We start from the raw sequence: 25,150 nt of genomic DNA, 5'->3' as shown, positions 1-25,150 counted from the left end.
GCAGTGGGCCAAGACCTCACCATTGCACTCCAGCCTGGGTGACAGAGCAAGACCCTGTCTCAAAACAAAACAAAACAAAACAAAACAAAATATTTAAATATTTCAAGGACTTATTTATGGCACCTGGGTTTTGGTGATACATTTCCAACTCATAATTATTTAAAAATCAAACATTAGGCTGGGTGCAGTGGAATGTACCTGTGGTGACAGGTACTCAAGAGGCTGAGGTGGGAGGACTGCTTGAGCCCAGGATTTTGAGGCCAGCCTGGGAAATACAGCAAGACCCTGTCTCTTAAAAGCCAAAACATTAGGCTGGGTTTGGTGGCTCACGTCTGTAATCCCAGCACTTTGGGAGGGGGGCTGAGGCAGGTGGATCATGAGGTCAGGAGTCCAAGACCAGCCTGGCCAATATGGTGAAACCCCATCTGTACTAAAAATACAAAAATTAGCCAGGTGTGGTGTCGGGCACCTGTAGTCCCAGTTACTCGGGAGGCTGAGGCAGGAGAATCGCTTGAACCCAGGAGGCAGAGGTTGCAGTGAGCTGAGATCAAGCCACTGCACTTCAGGGTGGGTGACAGAGCAAGACTCCGTCTCAAAAAACAAACAAACAAACAAAAAGGCCAAAACATGAAAACTTCCCTTCAATTTCTTCTAGTACCTTTATTTATTTATTTATTTTTCTGAGCTAGCTGAGATTTTATTTTGGACCAAAAAAAAAGCAATTGAATTGTTTTGCAGCTGGAGGCATGGGCAAGGGGGGTCCCCAGGCAGTAAACTCCCTGCTGGTGGGCTGAGGGTGAGGGCTAGGGCTGAGCGTCAGGTGGGTCTCCTGTTCCCTGCGCTCCCCTGCACAGCAGCCTCCCTCCTGAGCTCTGGGGCAGCCTCAGGAGGGGCAGGCTGGGAGGGGCTGTTGCAGCTGTTCACTTGGGCAGGACGTCAGAGGACTCGGACACCAGCCTCTCATCGCGGGTCTCAATCTTCTTCACAACCACAGCCTTGGTGGAGCTGGTGTGGCTGAAGGAGCTGGAGCCCAGGCCGTAGCTGAGGCCGGGGCTTGTGAGGCCCCCATAGGCAGAGCTCAGACCACCTGCATAGCTGCTGGTGGTCTTCGTGTGGATACTCATGTTCTGCATCCCGGACTCCAGCTGGCTCTCCTCGCCCTCCAGTAGCTTGCAGTAGGTGGCGATCTCGATGTCCAGGGCCAGTTTGACATTCATCAGCTCCTGGTACTCACGCAGCTGCTTTACCATGTCCTGCTTGGCCCGTTGCAGGGCGGTCTCCAGCTCCTGCTGCTTGGCATGAGCATCCTTGAGTGCCTGCTCCCCGCGATGCTCAGCATCTGCAATGGCGGCCTCCAGGGAAGCCCTCTGGCCTTTGAGGCCCTCGATCTCAGCCTGGAGCCAGCTGATGTTCCGGTTCCTCTCGGAGATCTCAGTCTTCATATGCCGCAGGTCATCCCTGTGCTTACCAGGCAGCATCTGCAGCTCCTCATACTTGATCTGGTACATGCTCTCCGCCTCAGCCCGGCTGTGGTTGGCGATCTCCTCGTACTGCGCCTTGACCTCAGCGATGGTGCTGTCCATGTCCAGGGAGCGGCTGTTGTCCATGGACAGCACCACAGACGTGTCAGAGATCTGGGACTGCAGCTCCCGGATCGCCTCTTCATACAGCTGCCTGAGGAAGTTGATCTCATCAGTCAGTCCTTCCAGGTGAGACTCCAGCTCTACCTTGTTCGTGTAAGCTTCATCCACATCCTTCTTGATGAGGACAAATTCATTCTCCATCTCTGTGCGCTTATTGATCTCTTCCTCATACTTGTTACTGAAGTCCTCCACCAGCCCCTGCATGTTGCCAAGCTCCGCCTCCAGCTTCAGCTTCTCCTGGCCCAGAGTCTCCAGCTGCCGCCTCAGGTTGTTGATGTAGTTCTCAAACATGTTGTCCATGTTGCTCCTAGCCGTTTTCTGCTGCTGCAGGAGGCTCCAGTTGGTCTCCAGCATCTTGTTCTGCTGCTCCAGGAACTGCAGCTTGTCGATGAAGGAAGCAAACTTGTTGTTGAGGGTCTTGATCTGCTCCTTCTCCTGGGTACACATGGCCTGGATGTTGGGGTCCACATCCACTTTAATGGGGTTCAGCAAGCTCTGGTTGATGGTGACGGCGGTGATGCCTCCCATGCCTATGCTGCTGGCCCCAGCATAGCCTGCACCCAGGCCACCCCGGAAGCCACTGCTGCTCATTCGGGAGAAGCTCGAGGAGCTCAAGCAGGCACTGGGCCCACTCGTGAAGGAGCGGCTGCTGAAGGCCCCGGGGCCAGAGGTGGATACCTTATAGGACTTCTGGGTCACCCTGATGGACATGGTGGAGGCAAGAGTGGAGGCAGGCGGGCTGAACCAGGGAGAGATTCCAGAAGGAGCGGAGAAGCTGCTGCTTCTAGTACCTTTATTTTTAAATTTTTTATATTTAAATATTTGATTCTTTGGATTATCCTGACATAAGGTATGAAGTATGGACCTAATGCCAAGTGTTGAATTATCCATCTTTCTACTACTGATTTAAAAAGTCATCTTTTGGCTGGGTGTGGTGGCTCACGCCTATAATCCCAGCACTTTGGGAGGCCGAGATGGGCAGATCATGAGGTCAAGAGATCGAGACCATCCTGGTCAACAAGGTGAAACCCTGTCTCTACTAAAAATACAAAAATTAGCTGGGCATGGTGGTGCGCGCCTATAGTCCCAGCTGCTCGGGAGGCTGAGGCAGGAGAATTGCTTGAACCCAGGAGGCGGAGGTTGTGGTGAGCCGAGATCAGGCCATTGCACTCCAGTCTGGGTAACAACAGTGAAACTCCATCTCAAAAATAAATAAATAAATAAAAGGTCATCTTTTTCATAAACGAAATTCCTGCATATATTAACATTTGGAAGCAGGCAGGTGAGCTGATCAAAAAGAATGACAGCAAACCCCTGGAGAAAGAAGAGCGTGGGAGAAACATGGTGGAGCTGTGGAAACTTTCCTTTCACTCTAGTTGACCTAATGAACTCATGCACAATGTTTGCCTCATAGAGCTAATGAAGGATTCTCAACCATCAACCACACAGAAAGAAAGTAAGAGAAAAGGCTTTTTAATATGAAAACTATGTATCTGGGCACAAAAATGCAATACACAGTAAGAAACCATATTCTATCAATTATGACATTCTGTAATCTAAGAACACAGAAAATTTTCTTGTTAAGAAGTGCCAAGAGGAAAAAGAACTCTGTAAAGTCTTATTCAATTTTCTAGAAAAAAAGGATGTTTATGTGGCTGTTGTCACAGTTCCATCATGTCTACTCTCCTTGTAAGTTCAGCTTCGATGCTATCCTACAGGAAGAAAGACATACCATAAATAAGGGCATAAGACAGATGCTCTAACTTTTATTCAATGTTATTTAAAATAAGGGAAGCAAAAAAGAAAAACATTAAAACAAAAAATGTTAAGAATACTATTATGAATATCAAATATGCTTTTAGACATTCCCTTGCTTTTACATCTCCCCTCTCTTCCCCTCAGAAAGCACTCAAACTCCTAAGTGAGTGTAAGAAACACCTGAAGGGAAGGGAAAAAACCTTAAACAATGTGCCTCCAAACGTCACTCACATCACCTGTCTTCCATTTTCATTCTTTTTTTTTTTGAGAGAGTTTTGTTCTTGTTGCCCAGGCTGCAGTGCAATGGCGCCATCTTGGCTCAATACAACCTCTGCCTCCTGGGTTCAAGTGATTCTTCTGCCTCAGCCTCCTGAGTAGCTGGGATTACAGGCATGTACCACCATGCATGGCTAATTGTGTATTTTTAGTAGAGACGGGGTTTCTCCATGTTGGTTAGGTTGGTCTAGAACTCCTGACCTCAGGTGACCCGCCCACCTCGGCCTCCCAAAGTGCTGGGATTACAGGCATGAGCCGCTGTGCCCGGCCTTTCTTTTCCATTTGCATTGCCACTGTCCTCATTACTTTTTATTTGGCCTAAATACACAAACTGGTTTCTGCAATTTTCTTTCTCCCTCCCCCAATCTACCCTAAACATTAGCTACAGAATAATCTTCCTAAAGAACTAGCCTGATAAAAAGCGTAGCTTTGGCCAGGTGCAGTGGCTCACACCTGTAATGCCAGTACTTTGGAAGGCCAAAGCAGGTGGATCACTTGAGGTCAAAGAGACCAGCCTTCCCAATGTGGTAAAACCTGTCTCTACTAAAAACACAAAAATATGGCTGGGCACGGTGGCTCACGCCTATAATCCCAGCACCTTGAGAGGCTTAGGTGGGTGGATCACCTGAGGTTATAAGTTCGAGACCAGACCAACCAACATGGTGAAACCCTGTCTCTACTAAAAATACAAAAATCAGGCGTGGTGGCAGGTGCCGGTAATTCTAGCTACTCAGGAGGCTGAGGCAGGAGAATGGCTTGAATCTGGGAGGCAGTGGTTGCAGTGAGACAAGATCATGCTATTGCACTCCAGCCTGGGCAACAGAGCAAGACTTCATCTCAAATAAATAAATAAACAAATAAAAATTAGCTGCGCATGGTGATGCACACCTGTAATCCCAGTTACTTGGGAGGCTGAGGCACGAGGATCACTTGAATGTGGGAGGTGGAGGTTGCAGTGAGCTGAGATCACACCACTGCACCCTAGAATGGAGGACAGAGCAAGACTCCATCTCCAAAAAAAATAACAGCACAGCTATAATCATATTTCTTTTAAGCTTAAAAAACAAGGAAACACACAGGATCTTTCAGTGGTCAACACTTCTAAGTTTAACACTCTTTATATATTAAGGCCCTCTACATCATAAACCAATTGATCTTTTCCAACTCTTCTTACATTTCATGCTTCAAGCAGGCAGGCCTTATCACTTGCTATAACTTCAATAAGTCTTCCATTTTTCAGCTTTCTTTCTTTCTTTTTTTGAGACAGATTCTCTGAAGCCCAGGCTGGAGTGCAGTAGTGCAATCTCCACTCACTGCAACCTCTGCCTCCTGGGTTTAAGCGATTCTCCTGCCTCAGCCTGAGTAGCTGGGATTATAGGCACCTGCCATGATACCTGGCTAATTTTTGTATTTTTAGTAGAGACGAGGTTTCACCATGTTGGCCAGGCTGGTGTTGAACTCTTGACCTCAGGCGATCCACCTGTCTCAGCCTCCCAAAGTGCTAGGATTACAGGCATGAGCCACCGCGCCCGGCCCCATTTTTCAGCTTATATGCCTTTGCAAATTCTTTTTGCATAGAATATTCTATATCTAGGGGGATATATATATATATGGATATGGATATATATATATATGTGTGTGTGTGTGTGTGTGTGTGTGTGTGTGTATGTATATATATTCCCTTTTTTTGCCTAGAATATTCTATATCTCTCAATATATTCTGTCTCTCAATATCATATATATACACATATATTCCCTTTTTTTCTTTGCCTAGAGTATTCTATATCTCTCAATATACCCCCCTTTTTCCACTAGGAAAATCTATACAAAATTTTAAAAGGCATAAAATACTACTTTGTGGTTTTTAAGGGAAAAAATATATATCCATGTACACAGCCAAAAAAAGTATTAAAAGATGCAGGAGAATGAGACACAGTAACTTTAGGACTGCCATTTACCTCTGAAGAGAAAGGAAAGAAGAATGAAGAGGACTTTATATTAACATTTATTTTCTTTTTTAAAAATCTGAAAAAATTACAGGAAGTACTTACTAATTCTCGCTTTGCTTCTTCAATTTTCACTTGAGCAAGAGATGGATTCTTACAAAAAATAAATAAAACAAGGAAAGGTTATATTGCCTCAATTCAGACTCAAGGAGAAAAATAATGCCACAATCCTTTTCAAAAGGCAAAAAACCCAATGTACATATAACACTGAAATTTACCACTGACTTTAAACCCTTAAAAACCAACATACTGGGGTCCAAAGTGGCTTCTGCCGGATGTCGTGGCGCTTGCGAAGGCGAGGTCATGAGTTCAAGGCTAACCTGAACAACCTTACAAGCTCACACTAATTGGCTTAAAAAAAAAAACAAAAACCAACATACTATTTTCTTTTTTTTTTTGAGATGGAGTCTTGCTCTGTCACCCAGGTTGGAGTTTGGTGGTGTGATCTTGGCTCACTGCAACCTCTGCCTCCCAGGTTCAAGTGATTCTCCATCCTCAGCCTCCCAGGTAGCTGGGACTACAGGTGTGCACCACTGCATCTGGCTAATTTTTGCATTTTTAGTAGAGATGGGGTTTCACCATGTTAGCCAGGCTGGTCTTGAATTCAGGTAATCAGCCTGCCTCGGCCTCCCAAAGTGCTGGGAATATAGGCGTGAGCCACTGTGCCTGGCCTAAACACACTATTTTCATAGTCATATAGTACCCTTAAGTGAGGTTGGAGGAAATAGTCTTTTTTTAATTCATGAAAATTATTACCGGCATTAAGTCTAAATAGGACTCCAATTTTTTCTTCAAAGGTATAGTCTGCTGCTTTAATTTTGCCAGTTTCTGGGGGTAAAAGAACACAGTCACAGGGTAATAGAAACATTCAAAATGCAACTAATACTGTCCATTTCTGAAATAAAACACAACAAAGCATTAACATTAGGATACTTTAAATAATGTTATTGAATAAAGAGCTTCAAAGATACACAGACAAACTCACTCTCAATGGAAACAACTGTTAGATACTTAAAATAGAAAAGTTATGTTCTTTAAAATCTTTTTTTTTTTTCGAGACAGAGTCTCACTCTGTCACCCAGGCTGGAGTTCAATGGCGCGATCTCGGCTCACTGCAACTCCACCTCAGCCTCCCAAGTAGCTGGGATTACAGGCACCCACCATCAGGCCCGGCTAATTTTTGTATTTTTAGTAGAGATGGGGTTTCACCATGTTGGCCAGGCTGGTCTTGAACTCCTGACCTCAGGTGATCCTTCCACCTCAGCCTCCCAAAGTGCTGGGATTATAGGCATAAGCCACTGTGCCCGGCCAGAAAGTTATATTTTTATTATTCTTTGCGACAGAGTCTCTCTGTGTTGCCCAGGTAGGAATGCAGTGGTGCAATCATGGCTTACAATAACCTCAAACTCCTGGGCTCAACCAATCTTCTTGCCTCAGCCTCTCGAGTAGCTGGAACCACAGGCATGCACCACCATGCCTGGCTAATTTTTTTTTTTTAAGATGGAGTCTTGCTCTGTCACCCAGGCTGGAGTGCAGTGGCACAATCTCAGCTAACTGCAATGATCCTTTATCCTGTTCCAGCGATTATCCTTTATCCTGTCTCGGTCTCTTGAGTAGCTGGAATTACAGGTGTGTACCACCACGCCCAGCTATTTTTTAGTAGAGATGGGGTTTCACCATTTTGGCAAGGCTGGTCTCAAACTCCTAACCCCAGGCTATCTGCCCTCTTTGGCCTCCCAAAGTATTGCGATTACAGGTGTGAGCCACCACACTTGACCTAATTTTTTAACTTTTTGTAGAGCTAGAGTCTCGATTTGTTGCCCAGGCTAGTCTCTAACTCTTGAGCTTAAGCAATCTTCCTGCCTCTGCCTCCCAAAGTACTAGGATTACAGGTATGAGCCATCATGCCTGGCCTTTACTCCCATTTATTAACAATAGATTGAAGTATGGCTGTCTAAGAATGCAAAAGCATGTGATCAAGAGGAATCAAAACATAAAGGAGGCTGGGTGTGGTGGCTCACACTTCTAAGCCCAGCACTTTGGAGGGCCAAAGTGGGAGGATCACCTGAGCCCAGGAATTTGAGATCAGCTTGGGCAACACAGCAAGACCCCCATCTCTGTTTATTAAAACAAGGAAAAGCAAAGGATGTAAAGGAACAACTAGAGTCCCAAATACATATTTATGAATTGCCAATGTTAGATTTCAAGAATGAGGTAAAAAAACTTAAGAATTATTAAACAAAACAAAACCCACTATTTCTCTCTCTTCCCACAAAACAGATCAAACCTTTACATAACCTAAAAACCCAGAATTGCATCTGGTAACCACAGGAGTTTGGAGACCTGCATTTTTACTGTCTATTGAAAGAGAAGGAAGGGGAGCACCTAGATAATTAGCTCATGGTCCCTCAATACATTTGTTTAATAAATACATCAATAATATATAAGTGACTCCAGCAGAGTTAGTAACTTTTAATAAAAAGGAAACCATGCAAATATGAGGGCATATACAGCTAAATAAGGAATAAAAGGTATAAATACCAGTGAATATAAAATACAAAGGTAAAGGAAAAGACATCAGGTCCACAGTGAATAAAAACCCTATAAAAAGAAACAAATGAAAAAGCAGATTGTGGAGTAATATTTTAAAGAAAGTTAAATTAGGTTAAAATAAGCTCACCTCTGACAGTGCTACCAGGGACTGATGAGACAGAGAAGCATCCATGCCTCTGGCTGAAAGTTGCTCCTACAATTACCAAAAAAAGGAGTTCAGTTAAAAAATTATTTCGAAAGTGACCACCATCAAATATTTTTAACATATAACACAGTAAAGAGGAGCTACAAATTATAAATGGAAAACTGTACATGTATCTAAGCATTTGTATGTTATATGTGAATCCTTTCCACACTCACAATTTGTGACAAGATGGGTGCAGTGTCTAAGGCCTGAGTTTCAGAGCCTGAACGCCTGGGTTTGAATCTAGATCTGCTTAGTATAATAGCTATGTAATCTGGAGTAAGTTACCAACTTCTCTGTAGTCCTCTCATCTGTAAAAAGGAATAATAATGCCTAGCTGTGAGGATGATGGTACAAAACAAGGCAAGCTAACTATATTCAGTCCTTCATACAGACCTCTGCAGCCTTGATTCTAAATCTGAATTCCTCCGACTTTGCTTTTAGAAAGTCCATGTTCTGACGACGATGATCAACTTTGGCCCTTTCTGTAGACAGATGCAACTCGGCTTTCTTGAGATCCCTTTAAAAAGCAAAATTCAAAACATTTTCTTCTTTTCCTCAGTAAAAGTATTCTAAAATAGAAACTCCACCACTTTTGGATTCAATGCTGGCTTAGCCCAGAGTCGGTAACCAGGTCATCTTCCCATCCATGTTGCACTCTGGGATCTTTCTCAAAAAATACAAAAACAGCCTTTTTTCTTTCTTTCTTTCTTTTTTTGAGACAAGGTCTTGGTCTGTCACCCAGGCTTGAATGCATGGTGTGATCAATGCAGCCTCAAACTCCTTGGCTCAAGTGATCCTCCCACCTCAGCCTCCCAAGTAGCTAGGGCTATAGACACATGCCACTATGCCTGGCTAATTTTTAAATTTTTTGTAGATGGCCAGGCATAATGGCTCACACCAGTAATCCCATCACTTTGGGAGGCCAATGTGGGCAGATCACTTGAGGTCAGGAGTTCAGGACCAGCCTGGTCAACATGGTGAAAGCCCATCTCTACTAAAAATACAAAAATTAGCTGGGCAAGGTAGAGTACGCCTGTAATCTCAGCTACTTAGGAGGCTGAGGCAGGAGAATCACTTGAACCTGGGAGGCAGAGGTTGCAGTAAGCTGAGATTGCACCACTGCACTCCAGCATGGGCAGTAGAACAAGACTTCATCTCAAATAAAAAAATAAAATAAATAAGAATAAATAATTTTTTTTGTAGAGACAGAGTCTCACTATGCTGCCCAGGCTTACACAATTTTACAATTAATGTAAACTAATTATTCTTGAAGAAAGTAAATCAGCCATTCAAAAAAAAATGGTGCTCACTTTGGCAGCACACATACTAAAATTAGAACAATACAGAGAAAATTACAATGACCTCTGCACAAGAAAGACATGCAAATTTGTGAAGCATTCCATATTTTGTTTTGTGGTTTATGTAGAAATAATATGGAAAATATTGCTGTTATTTTTGGTGAAGAAAGTCAATTTAGTTTATTTCCATCTAAATAAACTGTGTATTAAAAAATAATAATAATTTAACATATCCTAAAGCCAGTTTGAAATAGGAGGTCCTAAAACCCTCTGTACTAAATGTGACACGAATTTCGAGACCTGCCTTGCCAACATGGTGAAACCACATTTCTACTGAAAAAAAAAAAAAGAAAGAAAAAAAAAAATTAGCCAGGTGTGGTGGAGGGCACCTATAATCCCAGCTACTTGGGAGGCTGAAGCAAGACAATCACTTGAACCTGGGAGGCAGAAGTTGCCGTGAGTCGAGATCACACCATTGCACTCCAGCCTGGGTGACAAGAGCAAAACTCTGTCTCAAAAAACAAATAAATAAATAAAAATAAATGCAACATGACAGTGCTTTGCACATATGTATTCAATATTTGTTGAATAAATTTACATACCACCAAATTACTTGTGCATACACACACATACTCGTGATCTATAGGCCCTAATCTCTGGGGCAAAAAAGGCCTAAAAAAGGTCTAAAGTATCATAAGAGGGATACCACAGGTATAGCAACAATGCTCAACAAAATATAATGTGAGTTTAAGTTATATGGTAGTCTATAAATATTAAAAAAATCACGGCTGGGCATGGTGGCTCATGCCTGTAATCCCAGCACTTTAGGAGGGTGAGGTGGGTGGATCACGAGGTCAGGAGATCGAGACCATCCTGGCCAACATGGTGAAACCCCGTCTCCAAAAAAAAAAATTAAAAAAAAAAAATCACACACATTTTGAAAATTCTAATACCCACATTATTTGTTTTTGAAAAAAAGGCAAGAAGCTGGGCACAGTGGCTCACACTTGTAATCCCAGCATTTTGGGAGGCCGAGGTGGGTGGATCACTTGAGGTCAGGAGTTCGAGACCAGCCTGGCCAATGCGGTGAAACCCCGTCTCTACTAAAATTACAAAAATCAGCTGGGCGTGGTGTTGCACATCTGTAGTCCCAGCTACTGGGGAGGTTGAAGCAGGAGAATTCCTTGAACCCAGCAGGCGGAGGTTGCAGTGAGCCAAGACTGTGCCATTGCACTCCAGCCTGGGTGTTGCAGTAAGACTCCATCTCAAAAAAAGAAAGAAAAAAATTGTATAAAGTAAAAGCTGAAAAAGTCAGGCTGGGCGCGATGGCTCACGCCTGTAATCCCAACACTTTGGGAGGCTGAGGCAGAAGGATCACCTGAGGTCGGGAGTTCCAGACCAGCCTGACCAACGTGGGAGAAACTCCATCTGTACTAAAAATACAAAATCAACCAGGTGTGGTGGTACATGCCTGTAATCCCAGCTACTCAAAAAAAAAAAAAAAAAAAAAAAGCTGAAAAAGTCTATATCCAACCATCTCCACCTCCACTAATCATTCTACTTAAAAAAAAGTTTTATGAGGCCGGGCGCGGTGGCTCACGCCTATAATCCCAGCACTTTGGGAGGCTGAGGTGGGTGGATCATGAGGTCAAGAGATGGAGACCATCCTGGTCAACAAGGTGAAACCCCGTCTCTACTAAAAATACAAAAATTAGCTGGGCATGGTGGCATGCGCCTGTAGTCCCAGCTACTCGGGAGGCTGAGGCAGGAGAATTGCTTGAGCCCAGAAGGCGGAGGTTGCCAAGATCCCGCCATTGCACTCCAGCCTGGGTAACAAGAGCGAAACTCCGTCTCAAAAAAAAAAAAATGTTTTATGAACCCCATTTACTAATATGTTTTTAAAATCATACCTACTGCCAAAACTAAATTTGACAATGTCCTATTACTCCCTTAATTATAAATTCACCACTTTGAATTCAATTACTTACTCTTGTAGACATTTTTCTAATACTAAAGTTGCCGTTAGATTTTTTTCAAGTTTTTCCAGTTCAATCTTTATTTCTTCACTTTTGGATTTGGTACGAAAGAGGTCAGAGGTCAAATCATTCACTGCAGGGATAAAACTGAAAGAAGAATCTGGTCATATAAATGGGCATTAAGAAAAATAATTATAATTAGTTCTCATTGCTAAAAATGACTTTATTGCTATGTAGATTCTTACATAACCATGCTGTTCCTACCTTTATGCATTTTTTTTTACACACTATTCCCACTGCCTGGAATGCCCTTCTTCATTTGGCAAAGTTCCGACCATTCCTTCAAAACTCAGATGGAGCATCACCATCATCCTGGCACTGACCACCTCTGTCTCTGTGCTACCCAGCTACACCTTGTACATTCTTGTACTGTTACAGCGGTCACACTGTTATAGTTACATTTCCATCTCCCTTATTTGAATGCATGTAGACATTGTTCTTGAAGGCAGTTACTATCCTATTCATCTAGCTTCCCCAGTGTTATACCAGAGCTATAGTAAGAAGGCACAAAACATAATGTTACTTTAAGTTATATGATAGTATATGAGTATAAAAAAAACATGGGCTGGGTGTGGAGGCTCATGCCTGTAATCTCAGCACTTTGGGAGGCCGAGGCAGGCAGTTCAAGACCAGCCTGGCCAACATAGTGAAACCCCATCTTATAAAAAACAAACAAACAAAAACCATACAGGCCAGGTGCCGCAGTTTACGCCTGTAATCCCAGCACTTTGGGAGGCCGAGGTAGGTGGATCACGAGGTCAGGTGTTCAAGACTAGCGTGGTCAAGATGGTGAAACTCCATCTCTACTAAAAATAGAAAAATTAGCCAGTCATGGTGGTAGGTGCCTGTAATCCCAGTTACTCGGAAGGCTGAATAGCTGAGTCTGAGGCAGAGAATTGCTTGAACCCGGGAGGTGGAGGTTGCAACGAGCTGAGATTGCACCCCTGCACGCCATCCTGGGTGACAGAGCAAGCTCTGTCTCAAAAATAATAATAAAAACATACATTTAAAAAAATTCTAAAACACATATTATTTGTAAAAAAAAAAGCAAGAGGTTATATGATTCATCCTGCTTCCCCAATGCGTATACAACTAACATAAACTGGTATTTGTTATCCGCTGAAGTTACTTAATTCAAGTCTAGATTTCTGCAGCCATACAGTACGTATGTTCTTACACCTAAAACACTGCTCTGAGATTATATATAAATTGCCTTTAAATTGACAAGTAAGCTGTTCTGCTGTGTCACTCTCCAATTATGATAAGTTGTATTAGTTCTAGCTAAGATATGGCCAACAGTGATAGTCAGATGAGCTTTTTAAGACTGGTTTTGAATCTCAGCTCTGCCATTTACTAGCTGGGAGAAGTTATTTAATCCCCACCTCCTGACCCTCAGTTTCCTCTAAAGGTTGTTGGAAGAATCATGTTATTATAGAAGTAAAATGCCTGTTAAAAAGAATGAAAATTCCTAACCTACTCAACAAATAGGTAGACATGATCAAAATTTACTATGCTCAACCAAATCATTTAGCCTACTCTCTTTCTTATTATACACAGGGAACAATGTGATACTAATCCCTTTCCAAATATACATGAGATCCGCTCTTTATAAACCTATTCCTGGAAGAAAAAAAACACTAAAAATTAACCAATACCAAATTCATCCAAATTAATTATACTCACTGGCAAAGATACGAAGTAACTAAATTCAGTGCTTTGTATTTATTGCCAATTTTTCATATACAATTATACTAAGAACCAAAAAGTCTTTAGGACTTGCAGAAATTAAAAGAATTACCTAGCTAGTGAGGTATCCTTTGTTTCAAGGGCCACTGCACTGTCAACCAAAGCATTCAGATACCTGGAACTAGTGCTAGAGAGATTGGCAGGGGAAAAATTCACACTCTCCATGAGAAGGTCTTGAAGATACTTGGCTAAAAAGATAAAAGAGTTCCATGGTGACTGTTTCTTGTTTTAAAAATTTTTAACAGCTTTATCAAGACATAACTCATATATCATATAATCCACCCACCTAAGGTATGTCATTCAGTGGCTCTTAGTATATTCAGAGGTGTATACCCATCAGTACAACCCATTCAAAAACATTTTCATCACTCCACAAAGAAACTCTACATCCCTTAGTCATCACTTTATTTATTTATTTATTTTTAAATTTTTTTTTTTTATAGAGACCAAGTCTCATTAGGTTGCCCAGGCTGGTCTCGAACTCCTGACCTCAGGTGATCCGCCAGCCTTGGTCTCCCAAAATGCTAGGGTTACAGGTGTAAGCCACCACCTCCAGCTCCCCTTAGTCATCACTTTCTAATCTCCCACCCTCCGAAACCCTAGCAACCACTTCCTGTCTTTCTTCATTTGCCTATTTGGGACATTTCATATAAATGGCATCATAAGATGTGCAGTCCTTTGTGACTAGCTTAAGGTTCATCCAGGCTACAGCATGTACCAGTACTTCATTCCTTTTTATGGCTGAGTATTATTCTATTATATGGACATATCACATTTAATTTATCCATTCAACCATCGATGGACATTTGGGTTGTTTCCACATTTTGGCTATTATGAATGCTGCTAAAAACATTCATTCAGGCCAGTCACGGTGGCTCCGTCTGTAATCCCAGCACTTTGGGAGGCCGAGGCAGGTGGATCACGAGGTCAAGAGACTGAGACCATCCTGGTCAACATGGTGAAACCCTGTCTCTACTAAAAATACAAAAAATTAGCTGGGCATGGTGGCATGTGCCTATAATCCCAGCTACTGAGGAAGCTGAGACAGGAGAATTGCCTGAACCCAGGAGGCGGAGGTTGCCGTGAGCCAAGATCGTGCCATTGCACTCCAGCCTGGGTAACAAGAGCGAAACTCCGTTTCAAAAAAAAAAAAAATTCATTCAGTAAATGTTAGGTTTTGATATGAACATATGTTTTCACTTCTCTTGGGTATATACCTGGGAGTGGAATTGCTGGTCATATGTTAACTCTATGTTTAAACATTTTAGGAACTGTCAGATTGTTTTCCAAAGTGATTGTATAATTTTACGTTCCCACTAGAAGTGATGAAGGCTCCAATTTTCCACATCTTCTCTAACAGCTGTAATATCTGTCTTTTTGATTACAGCCATCCTACTGAGTGTGAAGTAGCACTGTGCTAGTCGTTCATTTTCTTGAGACAGTCTCACTCTGTCATCCAGGATGGAGAATAGTGGCACAATCTCAGCTCACTGCAGCCTCGACCCCCCAGGCTCAGATGATCCTCCTACCTCTGCCTCCCAAGTAGCTGGGACTACAGGTGTGTACCACTATACCCGGCTAATTTTTCTATTTTTTGTAGAGATAGTATTTTGCCATGTTGCCCAGGCTGGTCTTGAACTCCTGGGCTCAAGCGATCTGTCTGCCTTGGCCTCCCAAAGTGTTGGGATTACAGGCGTGAGCCACTTTGCCACTGTGGTTTTGATTTGAATTTCTCTGATGACTAATGATGCTGTGCTTTGTGGCCATTTGTGTATCTTCGTTGGAGAAATGCCTATGTATACCCCTTGCCCATTTCAAAACTGGGTTGTCTTTTTATTATTGAGATTTTCTTTGTTTTTGTTGTTGTTGTTGTTGTTAATGTTGTTGTTTTGAGACAGGGTCTTACTAGCTTAATTCTAGTCCTTGAGCTCTAGAAGTTGAGGCTCACATGATGGCACCACTGCACTCCAGCCTGGGCGACAGCGTGAGACCCTGCCTTAAAAAATAATAATAAATAAATAAATAGTCTAAGAAGAGAGAAGACAAATTAGAAATGAAGCAAGAACAATCCTACCAACCTTTTATAAAAAGAATTATAAAGAAACAGTAGAAACAATTGTATACCAACAGTTCAGAAAACTTAGATGAAATGAACATGCTACCAAAACTGACTTAAGGACAGACAATTTGAATAGGCCCACGACAAGTGAACAGATTGAACCAGTAATAAAAAAAGCTTTCTCACAAAGAAAAGTCCAGGTCCAGAAAACTTCACCACTGAATTCTACCAAATATTTTAAGAAAAATTAATACCAATTTTTCACCAACTCTTGCAAAAAATAGAAAAAAGAATAATTCCTAACTCTTGCCATGAGACTGGTATTATCCTGATACCAAAACCAGATAAAGACATTTAGAGAAGAAACTGGCTGGGCACAGCAGCTCACACCTGTAATCCCAGCACTTTGGGAGGACAAGGCGGGTGGATCAGCTGAGTTCAGGAGTTCAAGACCAGCTTGACCAACATGGCAAAACCTTGTCTCTACTAGATAGACAAAAATTAGCCAGGTGTGGTGGCAGGCGCCTGTAATCCCAGCTACTCTGGGAGGGTGAGTCAGGAGAATTGCTTGAACCCAGGAGGTAGAGGTTGTAGTGAGCTGAGATCACACCACTGCACTCCAGCCTGGGTGACAGAGCAAGACTCCACCTCAAAAAAAAAAAAAAAGAAAGAAAAAGAAAACTACAGGCCAATATCTTATGAATATTAAAAAAAAGATTATACACCAGGAGCAATTGAGATTTTTTTCCTAGGGATAAATGTTGGTTCAATGTCTGAAAGTTAATTAATGTAATACATCACATCAAGAGACTAAAAAGAATCACATGATCATGTCAACAGACACACACACACAAAAAATGACAAAATCCAATACCTTTTCATGATAAATGCACTCAAACTAGGAATAGAAGTAAATTTCCTCAACTGTAACCCCAGCACTTTGGGAGGCCAAGTTGGGTGAATCATTTGAGGTCAGGAGCTCAAGACTAGCCTGGCCAACATGGTGAAACTCCGCCTCTACCAAAAATGCAAAAATTAGCCAGGCATAGTGGTACATGCCTTTAATCTCAGCTACCTGGGAGGCTGAGGAAGGAGAATCGCTTGAACCAGGAGGTGGAGGGTGCAGTAAGCTGAGATCACACCACGCACTCCAGCCTGGGAGACAGAGCGAGACTCCGTAACAACAACAACAAAAAGAAGTAAATTCTCTCAACTTGATAAAGGGTGTCTACAAAAAACCCACAGCTAACATTCTACTTAATGGTGAAGACTGGATTCTGTCTCATTTAGGATTAGGGACAAGACAAGGAGTCTGCACTTGCCAATTCTAGCCAGGGCAATTTCTCCTCATTTGCCTCCTCAACTGACAAATTGAAGGCATGAAGAATGAATAGTTTCATCTGCATTCCTCATGATTAAAAATCTTCATATAGCCAGGCACATAGTGTGCACCTATAATTCCAGCTACTTGAGAGGCTGAGGTAGGAGGATTACGGGAACCCAGGAGTTCAAGACCAGCCTGAGCAAAATAGCAAGACTGTCTCTCCACTACAAAACAAAACACAAAAAAACTTCTCGTAAAAATTTTACATCCTTCCCCAACTCCTGCAAATATTTCCAAAATGTTCCAAGCTTACGTGCTATAAAGAACTGTACTTCACAGAAATAAACACTGCACCTAAAAACTGATTTGGATAATTTTTTTTTTTTAAACAGAGTCTCTCTCTGTTGTCCAGGCTGGAATGCAGTGGCATGATCTCAGCTCACTGCAACCTCCGTCTCCTGGGTTCAAGCGATTCTCCTGCCTCAGCTTCCTGAGTAGCTGGGACTACAGGTGAGTGCCACCACACCTAGCTAGTTTTTGGGGGTTTTTTTGTTTCTGTTTTGGCTTTTTGAGATGAGTCTTGCTCTGTCGCCAGGCTGGAGTGCAGTGGCGAGATCTCGGCTTACTGTAGCCTCCATCTGCCAGGTTCAAGTGATTCCCCTGCCTCAGCCTCCTGAGTAGCTGGGACTACAGGGACTACGGGCACACACCACCACACCCAGCTAATTTTTGTAATTTTAGTAGAGACAAGATTTCACCATATTGGTCAGGTAGTTCTTGAACAACTGACCTCAGGTGATTCACCCGCCTTGGCCTCCCAAAGTACTGGGATTATAGGTGTGAGCCACGGTGCCCGGCCTAAATGTACTTTTTCTTCTTACTATTATTTTTGAAGGGAAGGTAAGGGATGGAAGAGGCGAGGATTGCCACTTTTTCAAACTATATATGTCCAGCAGAAAATTCGAATGCAATCTCCTTATATGTAGTCATAGAGTAATTTTGTCTAAGTCTCACATTTCATGGCTGCCACCTCAGGTGTCCTGATAGGTCTGTATGACTAAATCATGGAGACTGGAAACAGACCAAGCAGAGACGTAAGTAAAAAACCACAAGGCATCTCGTGTGTCAGGCTCATAAGGTTAGACTCTTTTAACTTACTATTTGCCATCAGAATACCAATAAGATATTTAGTATAATACAATTTATCATTTAGAGTTACTACTGGCAGGGTAGGGTGGCTCATGCCTGTAATCCTAGCACTTTGGGAGGATGAGCCAGGTGGATCACGTGGGGTCAGGAGGCAAACATGGTGAAACCCTGTCTCTACTAAAATACAAAAATTAGCCGGGTGTGGTGGCACAGGCCTCTACTCGGGAGGCTGAGGCATGAGAATCGCTTGAACCTGGGAGGTGGAGGTTGCAGTGGGCCGAGATCACACCACTGCACTCCAGTCTGGGCGACAGAGCAAGATGGTTTAAAAAAAATTATATATATAACATAAAACAATAAAATAGAAAATGCTATAACAGAGTGGAAGAAGAATCTGGGAAAAACAAAGAAGCAAAATAAATAGTCTACAGTAAATTAACCCTGATGCTTTAGTGTTATAAAATTTGGTTACTTCTATTTATTCTCATTCGAAACTCTGGACTTAATCTCACCTTCTGACTCGTATTCACTTGCTTTCTGCTTCAAGTCCTCTATCACCAGGTAGACATCCCTGTCCTGGAGCCTGTTGCGTTCTGAAAGGTGATATAAAATCTCTGTGGTCCGTGGGTTCACCTCATACTGTGGAATGGGATGATCTCCAAATATTTTTTTTAACCACGCAGCAACCTAAGCATTAAAAGAAAGACAAATACTACAAGCCTTGTTTACTATAATGGCACAATGAGACTATGACAGTGAAGTGATCATAAGCAAACTAAATGTTTTCTGTGACTATTCTGAAGTCCTGCTTCCCCTCACTTGTCTTTAGGGAGATACTAGATATCAGGAAATAAAAAATGAGCAACTACACAATGAATCGTGCAAGACGCAAAATTACCAGAGAACAATCCGTTTTTTCCCAAATCTACAAAAGCAGTACAGGCTAACAATTTGCTTCTCTTGAAAAGCCTTAAAACTTAATAGACCAGTGCATAGTCTGAAAACAACCATTGTTCCTCCATCAGCAGAAGCTCCGCCGCGCTGGGAACTTCCCAGTGTTGGGATGCAGGGCGCAGAAGCAGCTCAGGTGTGAAAGCAACCTGGTGAGAAGCGAACAGCGAGCCTTGGCTGGAAGGCGGGTTTGGCTTCAGAAATCCCACTCCAGTCCGTTGACAGGGGCTGCACAACGCCTCTCCCAGGCTAGATCCAAACAAGGGGAGGCCCGGGCAGGAAGGGAAGCGCCTTTTTCAGGAGGGTCCAAGCACAGGGGGTCTTGCAGATCGTGACCGCGGCACTAAAAGACGGATGAGTGCGCCGGGCACGGTGGCTCACGCCTGTAATCCCAGCACTTTGGGAGGCCTAGGCGGGCGGATCACCGGTGGTCAGGAGTTCGAGACCAGACTGGCCAACATGGTGAAATCCCATCTCTACTAAAAATACAAAAATTAGCTGGGCGTGGTGGCAGGCGTCGGTAAGTCCAGCTACTCGGGAGGCTGAGGCAGGAGAATCGCTTGAACTCGGAAGGCGGAGGTTGCAGTGGACCGAGATCGCGCCATTGCACTCCAGCCTGTGCGACAAGAGCGAGAGACTCCGTCTCAAAAAAAAAAAGAAGACGGATGTGTAAGAGGGGAGCGAAAAGGGAGATGTGGCGCGCGCAGGAGACGCGCCAGTGGCGCGAGGGTGTCAAAAACGCGTTTTCCAGGAGGCCACCGATCCCCGCTCCCGCCCGAGCACCTTCGCTTCTCTCTCCTCCAGCGGCTCCATAGCTGCCACTCCCGCCGCTTCACTAGGAACTCCTCGCGTGAGACGCGCCCCGCTCGCTCCCTAGGCTCCGCCCATACGCCGTTGGCCCCGCCCCTGGCCGGGCCCAGGATTTCTGGGAGTTGTGGTTTTTCCTGGGACTACTGGCCGCTGAGAGCCTCTGTGCAAGGCTGGTCCAAGGCTCTGACATTGCAAGCCTCGCTTCCTTGCCACCTCCCCGCATTTCCCTCCTTCCGCGGTATAATTTCCAGCACAAGAAGTAGAGCTGCCTAGATCCAGGTTGTTTTTTCTTTCTTTTATTTTTATTTCTTGCTTGAATCACTTGTCTTAAAAAAATGTTCTTGAAACGTTTGGTTCTTGTTTAGCAAGATGTTTTTGTGTCTTACACATTGATTGCATCCATTTAGAATTTTTATTCTACCCTGGCAATATGAGCTGCGGCAATCTTAACCTGATTCGTTAGTCCCCTAAGAACTAACGAAAAGTTTTTTGAGATGGAGTCTCGCTCTGTTGCCAAGGCTGGAGTGCAGTGGCGTGATCTCGGCTCACTGAAACCTCCGCCTCCCGGGTTCAAACGATTTTCCCACCTCAGCCTCCCTAGTAGCTGGGATTACAGGCGCCTGCCACCACGCCTGGCGAATTTTTGCATTTTTAGTAGAGAGAAGGTTTCACCATGCTGGCCAGGCTGATCTCAAACTCCCGATCTCAGGTGATCCGCTCGCCTCAGCCTCCCAAAGTGCTGAGATTACAGGTGTGAGCCACCACTCCCAGCCAGGAAAATGCTTTTCAGCGGTATCAGTCTGCTGGGACTGTCACTGTGGATCAGCCATTCTTCAGTTCATTTCTTGCCTTCCCTAAAGGTCTCCCCTCTCCATCACCCTGTATTTAAACACCATGAGAGGTTCTTCTTCTTTTTTTTTTTTTTTTTTTTGACAGAGTCTTGCTCTGTCGCCTAGGCTGAAGTGCAATGGCACAATCTCTGCTCACTGCAACCTCCACCCCCTGGGTTTAAGCGATTTTCCTGCCTCAACCTCCTGAGTAGCTGGGATTACAGGCCCGCACCACCATGCCCGGCTAATTTTTTGTATTTGTAGTAGAGACGGGGGTTTCACTGTGTTGGCCAGGCTGGTCTTGAACTCCTGACCTTGTGATCCGCCCATTTTGGCCTCCCAAAGTGCTGGGCTTACAGGCGTGAGCCACCATGCCCGTCAGAGAGGTTCTTTATATACATTTATACAGCAAAGTAAAGTTTTTTATATGTTTTTATATTTTTGTTTCATTCTTACAGGTTCTCTGTAAAATACATGGACATTCATTATTTTACCTGTTTTCACATAAAACACATACACAAGGATTAAATGGCTTGATGAAGATTAGGTAGTAGAGCTAGAAGGTGACCAAGTGTTCTAACTCCAATTGAGTGTTTCAGTCTCCACACTGCCACCAGCAACCTCCGATAGTGTACTGTCTTACTAGGAAAACAGGATAGCTCAAGGAAGGATCATGTACTCAACTTTCTGTCATGTGTGGTTTGATTTCAAATTGTGGATCAGGTTTAGCACCAAATATCTTTCTCCTAAGCCATTTGCATATTTAAAATGATTTTTTTTCTTTCTTTTTCTTCTTTTTTTTTTGAGATGGAGTCTTACTCTATTGCTCAGGCTGCAGTGCAGTGGCATGATCTGGGATCACTGCAACCTCCGCCTCCTGGGTTCAAGTGTTCTCCTGCCTTTGCCTCCCGAGTAGCTGGGATTACAGGTGTGCACCATCACATCCGGCTAATTTTTTAATCTTTTTAGTAGAGATGGAGTCTCACCAGGTTGACCATTCTGGTCTCGAACTCCTGACTTCAGGTGATCCGCCTGCCTCAGCCTCCCAAAGTGCTGGGTGGTGTAAGCCACCGCACCCAGCTTTTTTTTTTTTTTTTGAGATGGAGTCTCTCTCTGTTGCCCAGGCTGGAGGGCTGGAATGCAGTGGGGCGATCTTGGCTCCATGCAACCTCCACACCCCCAGGTTCAAGCAATTCTCCTCCCTAGTAGTTGGGTTTACAAATTTGTGCTAGCATGCCCAGCTAATTTTTGTATTTTTAGTAGGTGAGGGGTGGTTCACCATGTTGGCCAGGCAGGTCTTGAACTCCTGACCTCCAGTGATCTGCCCGCCTTGGCCTCTCAAAGTGTTGGGATTACAAGTGTGAGCCAATGTGCCCAGCCTAAAATGATTTTCTTTTTATTATCATTATCAATATTATTTGAGATAGAATTTCACTCTTGTTGCCCAGGCTGGAGTGCAATGGCGGAATCTCAGCTCACCACAACCTTGCCCTCCCAGTTTCAAGTGATTCTCCTGCCTTAGCCTCCTGAGTAGCTGGGATTACAAACACCTGCCACCACATCCGGCTAATTTTGTATTTTTAGTAGAGATGGGTTTCTCCATGTTGGTCGGGCTGGTCTTGAACTCCCAACCTCAGCTGATACGCCCGCTTCAGTCTCCCAAAGTGCTGGGATTACAGGTGTGAGCCACTGTGCCCAACCTGATTTTCTTTTCAAAGGAAACTTACTAGCAAGCCAAGCTTATTTATTATTTATTTTATTTTTAGAGACGGGGTCTTGCTCTTTCACCCAGGGTGGAATACAGTGGTGTGATAATAGTTCACTGCAACCTTGAACTCATGGGCTCAAGCAATCCTCCCGATTCGGCCTCCCAAGTAGCTGGGACTACAGGTGTGTGCCACCATGCTCAGCTAACTTTTTGTATTTTTTGTAGAGAGAAGTTCTCACTATGTTGCTCAGGCTGTTTCTGAACTCCTGGTCTCAAGTGATTCTCCCACCTGGGCCTCCCAAAGTGCTAGGATTATAGGCATGAGGCACCACACCCAGCCTATCTTGCTTATTCTTTTTGTTTCAAATATATCTCTGCTCTGGCAGGGTATGGTGGCTCAGGCTGTATTCCTAGCACTTTGGGAGGCTGAGGCAGGTGGATCACGTGAGGTTAGGAGTTCAAGACCAGCCTGGCCAACATGGCAAAACCCTGTCTCTACTAAAAATACAAAAATTGGCCAAGTGTGGTGGCATGTGCCTATAATCCAGCTACTCAGGAGGATCAGGCAGGAGAATTGCTTTAACCCTGGAGGCGGAGTTTGAAGTGAGACAAGATTGAGACACTGCACTCCAGCCTGGCTGACAGAGTGAGAATCCGTCTCAAAAAAACAAAAAACAAATATATCTCTGCTTCAGTAATCAAATTACAGATAAACTGGTGCAGCTCTTCAGTATGGGGCAAAAAAAAAAAAGTTATCTTTATGTCTTTTGTCCACTATTATCACCACGAATTTTACAAAATATCCCTGTAATTTTTTTTTTTTTGAGACAGAATCTCACTCTGTTGTCCAGACTGGAGTGCAGTAGTCATTGCAACCTCCATCTCCCAGGTTTAAGTGATGCTTGTGCCTCAGCCTCCTAAATAGCTGGGATTTCAGGCGTGTGTCACCATGCCCAGCTAATGTTTATATTTTTAGTAAAGATGGGGGGTAGGGGTGAGGGGAATGTGGGGAATCTCACTATGTTGGCCAGAATGGTCTTGAACCCCTGACCTCAAGTGATCAACCCACCTCAGCCTCATAAAGTGCTGGGATTACAGGTGCGAGCCACTGTGCCCAGCTAATTTTGCTGTTTTCATAAACCACATTTTTTCCTGTTAGCTTGTGAAAGTTGATTGGGTCATTCCTGTCATCCCCAACTAAAACAGTGTAGAGAGGTAAAGGGGAAAAAAAGGCACTCAGGGCACGTAACATTGCTCCAAAAATGTAATTATCTGCAAGTCTGGCTGCCAAAACCGCCTGCTGTAACCTAAAGCAGTTTTATTTAATTAGCTGCTAAAACAACCTGCAGTGACTCTAAGAATAGTTTTACCTGGTTGCCATCACTTGCTAATCAAAAGTTGTTGGCTCCCCAAAACCTTACTAGTGACAATGACCTTTCTTAAAGAGCAGTATGTAACATTTCTCTTTTTCTTGTTGTTTTGTTTTGATATAGGGTCTTGCTTTGTTGCCCAGGCTGGAGTGTACTGGTGTGATCATAGCTCACTGCAGCTCCGAACTCCTGTACTCAAATGATCCTCCATCTTGGCCTCTCAACGTGTTGGGATTACAAGCATGAGCCACTGCTCCTGACCACATTTCTCTTTCACAAAAATAAAACCTCTAACCATCTCTTTGTTCTTCTGACATACTGAAGTCCACCTTGTTGTTGTGTATGCCCTGAATGACATTTATTGCTTCCCAAATGTTTTAAATTTAGAGATTTGGCAAGGCATGGTGGCTCCCACCTATAATCCCAGCCCTTTGGGAGGTCAAGGTGGGTGGATCATCTGAGGTCAGGAATTCGAGACCAGCCTAGCCAATATAATGAAACTCCATCTCTACTAAAAACACAAAAACAGCCAAGTGTGGTGGCACGCGCCTATAATCCCAGATACTCGGGAGGCTGAGGCAGAAGAATTGCCTTGAACCTGGGATGCGGGGGTTGCAGTGAACCGAGATTGTGCCACAGCACTTCAGCCTGGGCAAGAGAGCAAGACTCAGTCTCAAAAAAAATAAATAAATAAATTTAGAGATTCGTCTCTATATTTTATTTGACTTGGACAGCCTTTTCCTACCCATGATTCTTAGGAGAACTGTTTCTCTATTTCCCCATGAAATGAAATATTCTACCTTGAAAAGTCAGTAGAATACTAGAGAAAAGGATGGCTAATCATGTGTTTAGAAGCCATGTTTCAGATTACCCTTATAGCCCAGATATTCATTTACCTCACCCAAGCTCAGGTTTTAGGTGTAAGCCAGGATTTGGGGGATGGAGTTGAAAATGCTTCTCCAAACAGTGAAAAGTAGGCCAGGTGTGGTGGCTCACGCCTGTAATCCCAGGACTTTAGGAGGCTGAGGAGGGAGGATCACTTGAGGCCAAGAGTTCAAGACCAACCCTGGCAACATAGTGAGACCCCCGTCCCTGCTGCACCCCCATCTCTAAAAAAAATTAGCCAGGCATGGTGGTGCACCCCTGTGGTCCTAGCTACTTGGAAGGCTGAGGTCAGAGGATTGCTTGAGCCCAGGAGTTTGAGGCTGCAATAAATAGTGATAAACCCATTGCACTCTATCCTGGGCAACAGAGCAAGACCACGTCTTAAATAAAATAAAATAAAAAATTGAAAAGTGAAGGTAACATTAATAAGTTTCCACTATGACATAACCAGCATCTTACACACACACACACACACACACACACACATCCCCACATCTATCACAACAATCTCAGTATGGTAGTTCTGTGGAGAAAAAAAAGCCCGTTGGGGTATAGAAACTT

The 25,150-nt window shown here is 43.7% G+C and overlaps 1 protein-coding gene, 1 non-coding gene and 1 pseudogene across 5 annotated transcripts; 1 reads left to right on the top strand and 2 right to left on the bottom strand.

Moving 5' to 3' along the window:
• Positions 1-802: 802 nt before the first annotated feature.
• LOC108587933 (keratin, type II cytoskeletal 8 pseudogene) lies at positions 803-2,635 on the bottom strand (annotated as a pseudogene).
• A 465-nt stretch (positions 2,636-3,100) lies between these two features.
• On the bottom strand, positions 3,101-19,823 carry HAUS1 (HAUS augmin like complex subunit 1). 4 transcript variants are annotated; one of them, XM_035270933.2, is made up of 10 exons: positions 19,770-19,823; positions 18,548-18,722; positions 15,452-15,499; positions 13,556-13,691; positions 11,710-11,844; positions 8,817-8,940; positions 8,364-8,429; positions 6,440-6,511; positions 5,729-5,776; positions 3,101-3,355 (listed from the first exon to the last, which is right to left on the bottom strand). In XM_035270933.2, exons 1-10 carry the CDS (start codon positions 19,797-19,799, stop codon positions 3,305-3,307), a joined length of 885 nt encoding a protein of 294 aa, XP_035126824.2. In that variant the 5' UTR covers positions 19,800-19,823; the 3' UTR covers positions 3,101-3,304. The 4 variants fall into 4 exon arrangements, with proteins under 4 accessions (XP_035126824.2, XP_054100121.2, XP_002757249.2 ...); XM_054244146.2 differs by lacking the exon at positions 6,440-6,511; XM_002757203.5 differs by lacking the exon at positions 15,452-15,499.
• LOC118147011 (U6 spliceosomal RNA) lies at positions 9,726-9,832 on the top strand. The gene has a single exon (XR_004733193.2). It is a non-coding gene; the product is annotated as a U6 spliceosomal RNA (small nuclear RNA).
• Positions 19,824-25,150: the final 5,327 nt, after the last annotated feature.

The sequence above is a fragment of the Callithrix jacchus genome, chromosome 13 (genome assembly GCF_049354715.1).
Source record: "Callithrix jacchus isolate 240 chromosome 13, calJac240_pri, whole genome shotgun sequence".
Lineage (NCBI taxonomy): Eukaryota > Metazoa > Chordata > Mammalia > Primates > Cebidae > Callithrix > Callithrix jacchus.
This window is presented reverse-complemented; position numbering and strand designations above follow the sequence as displayed.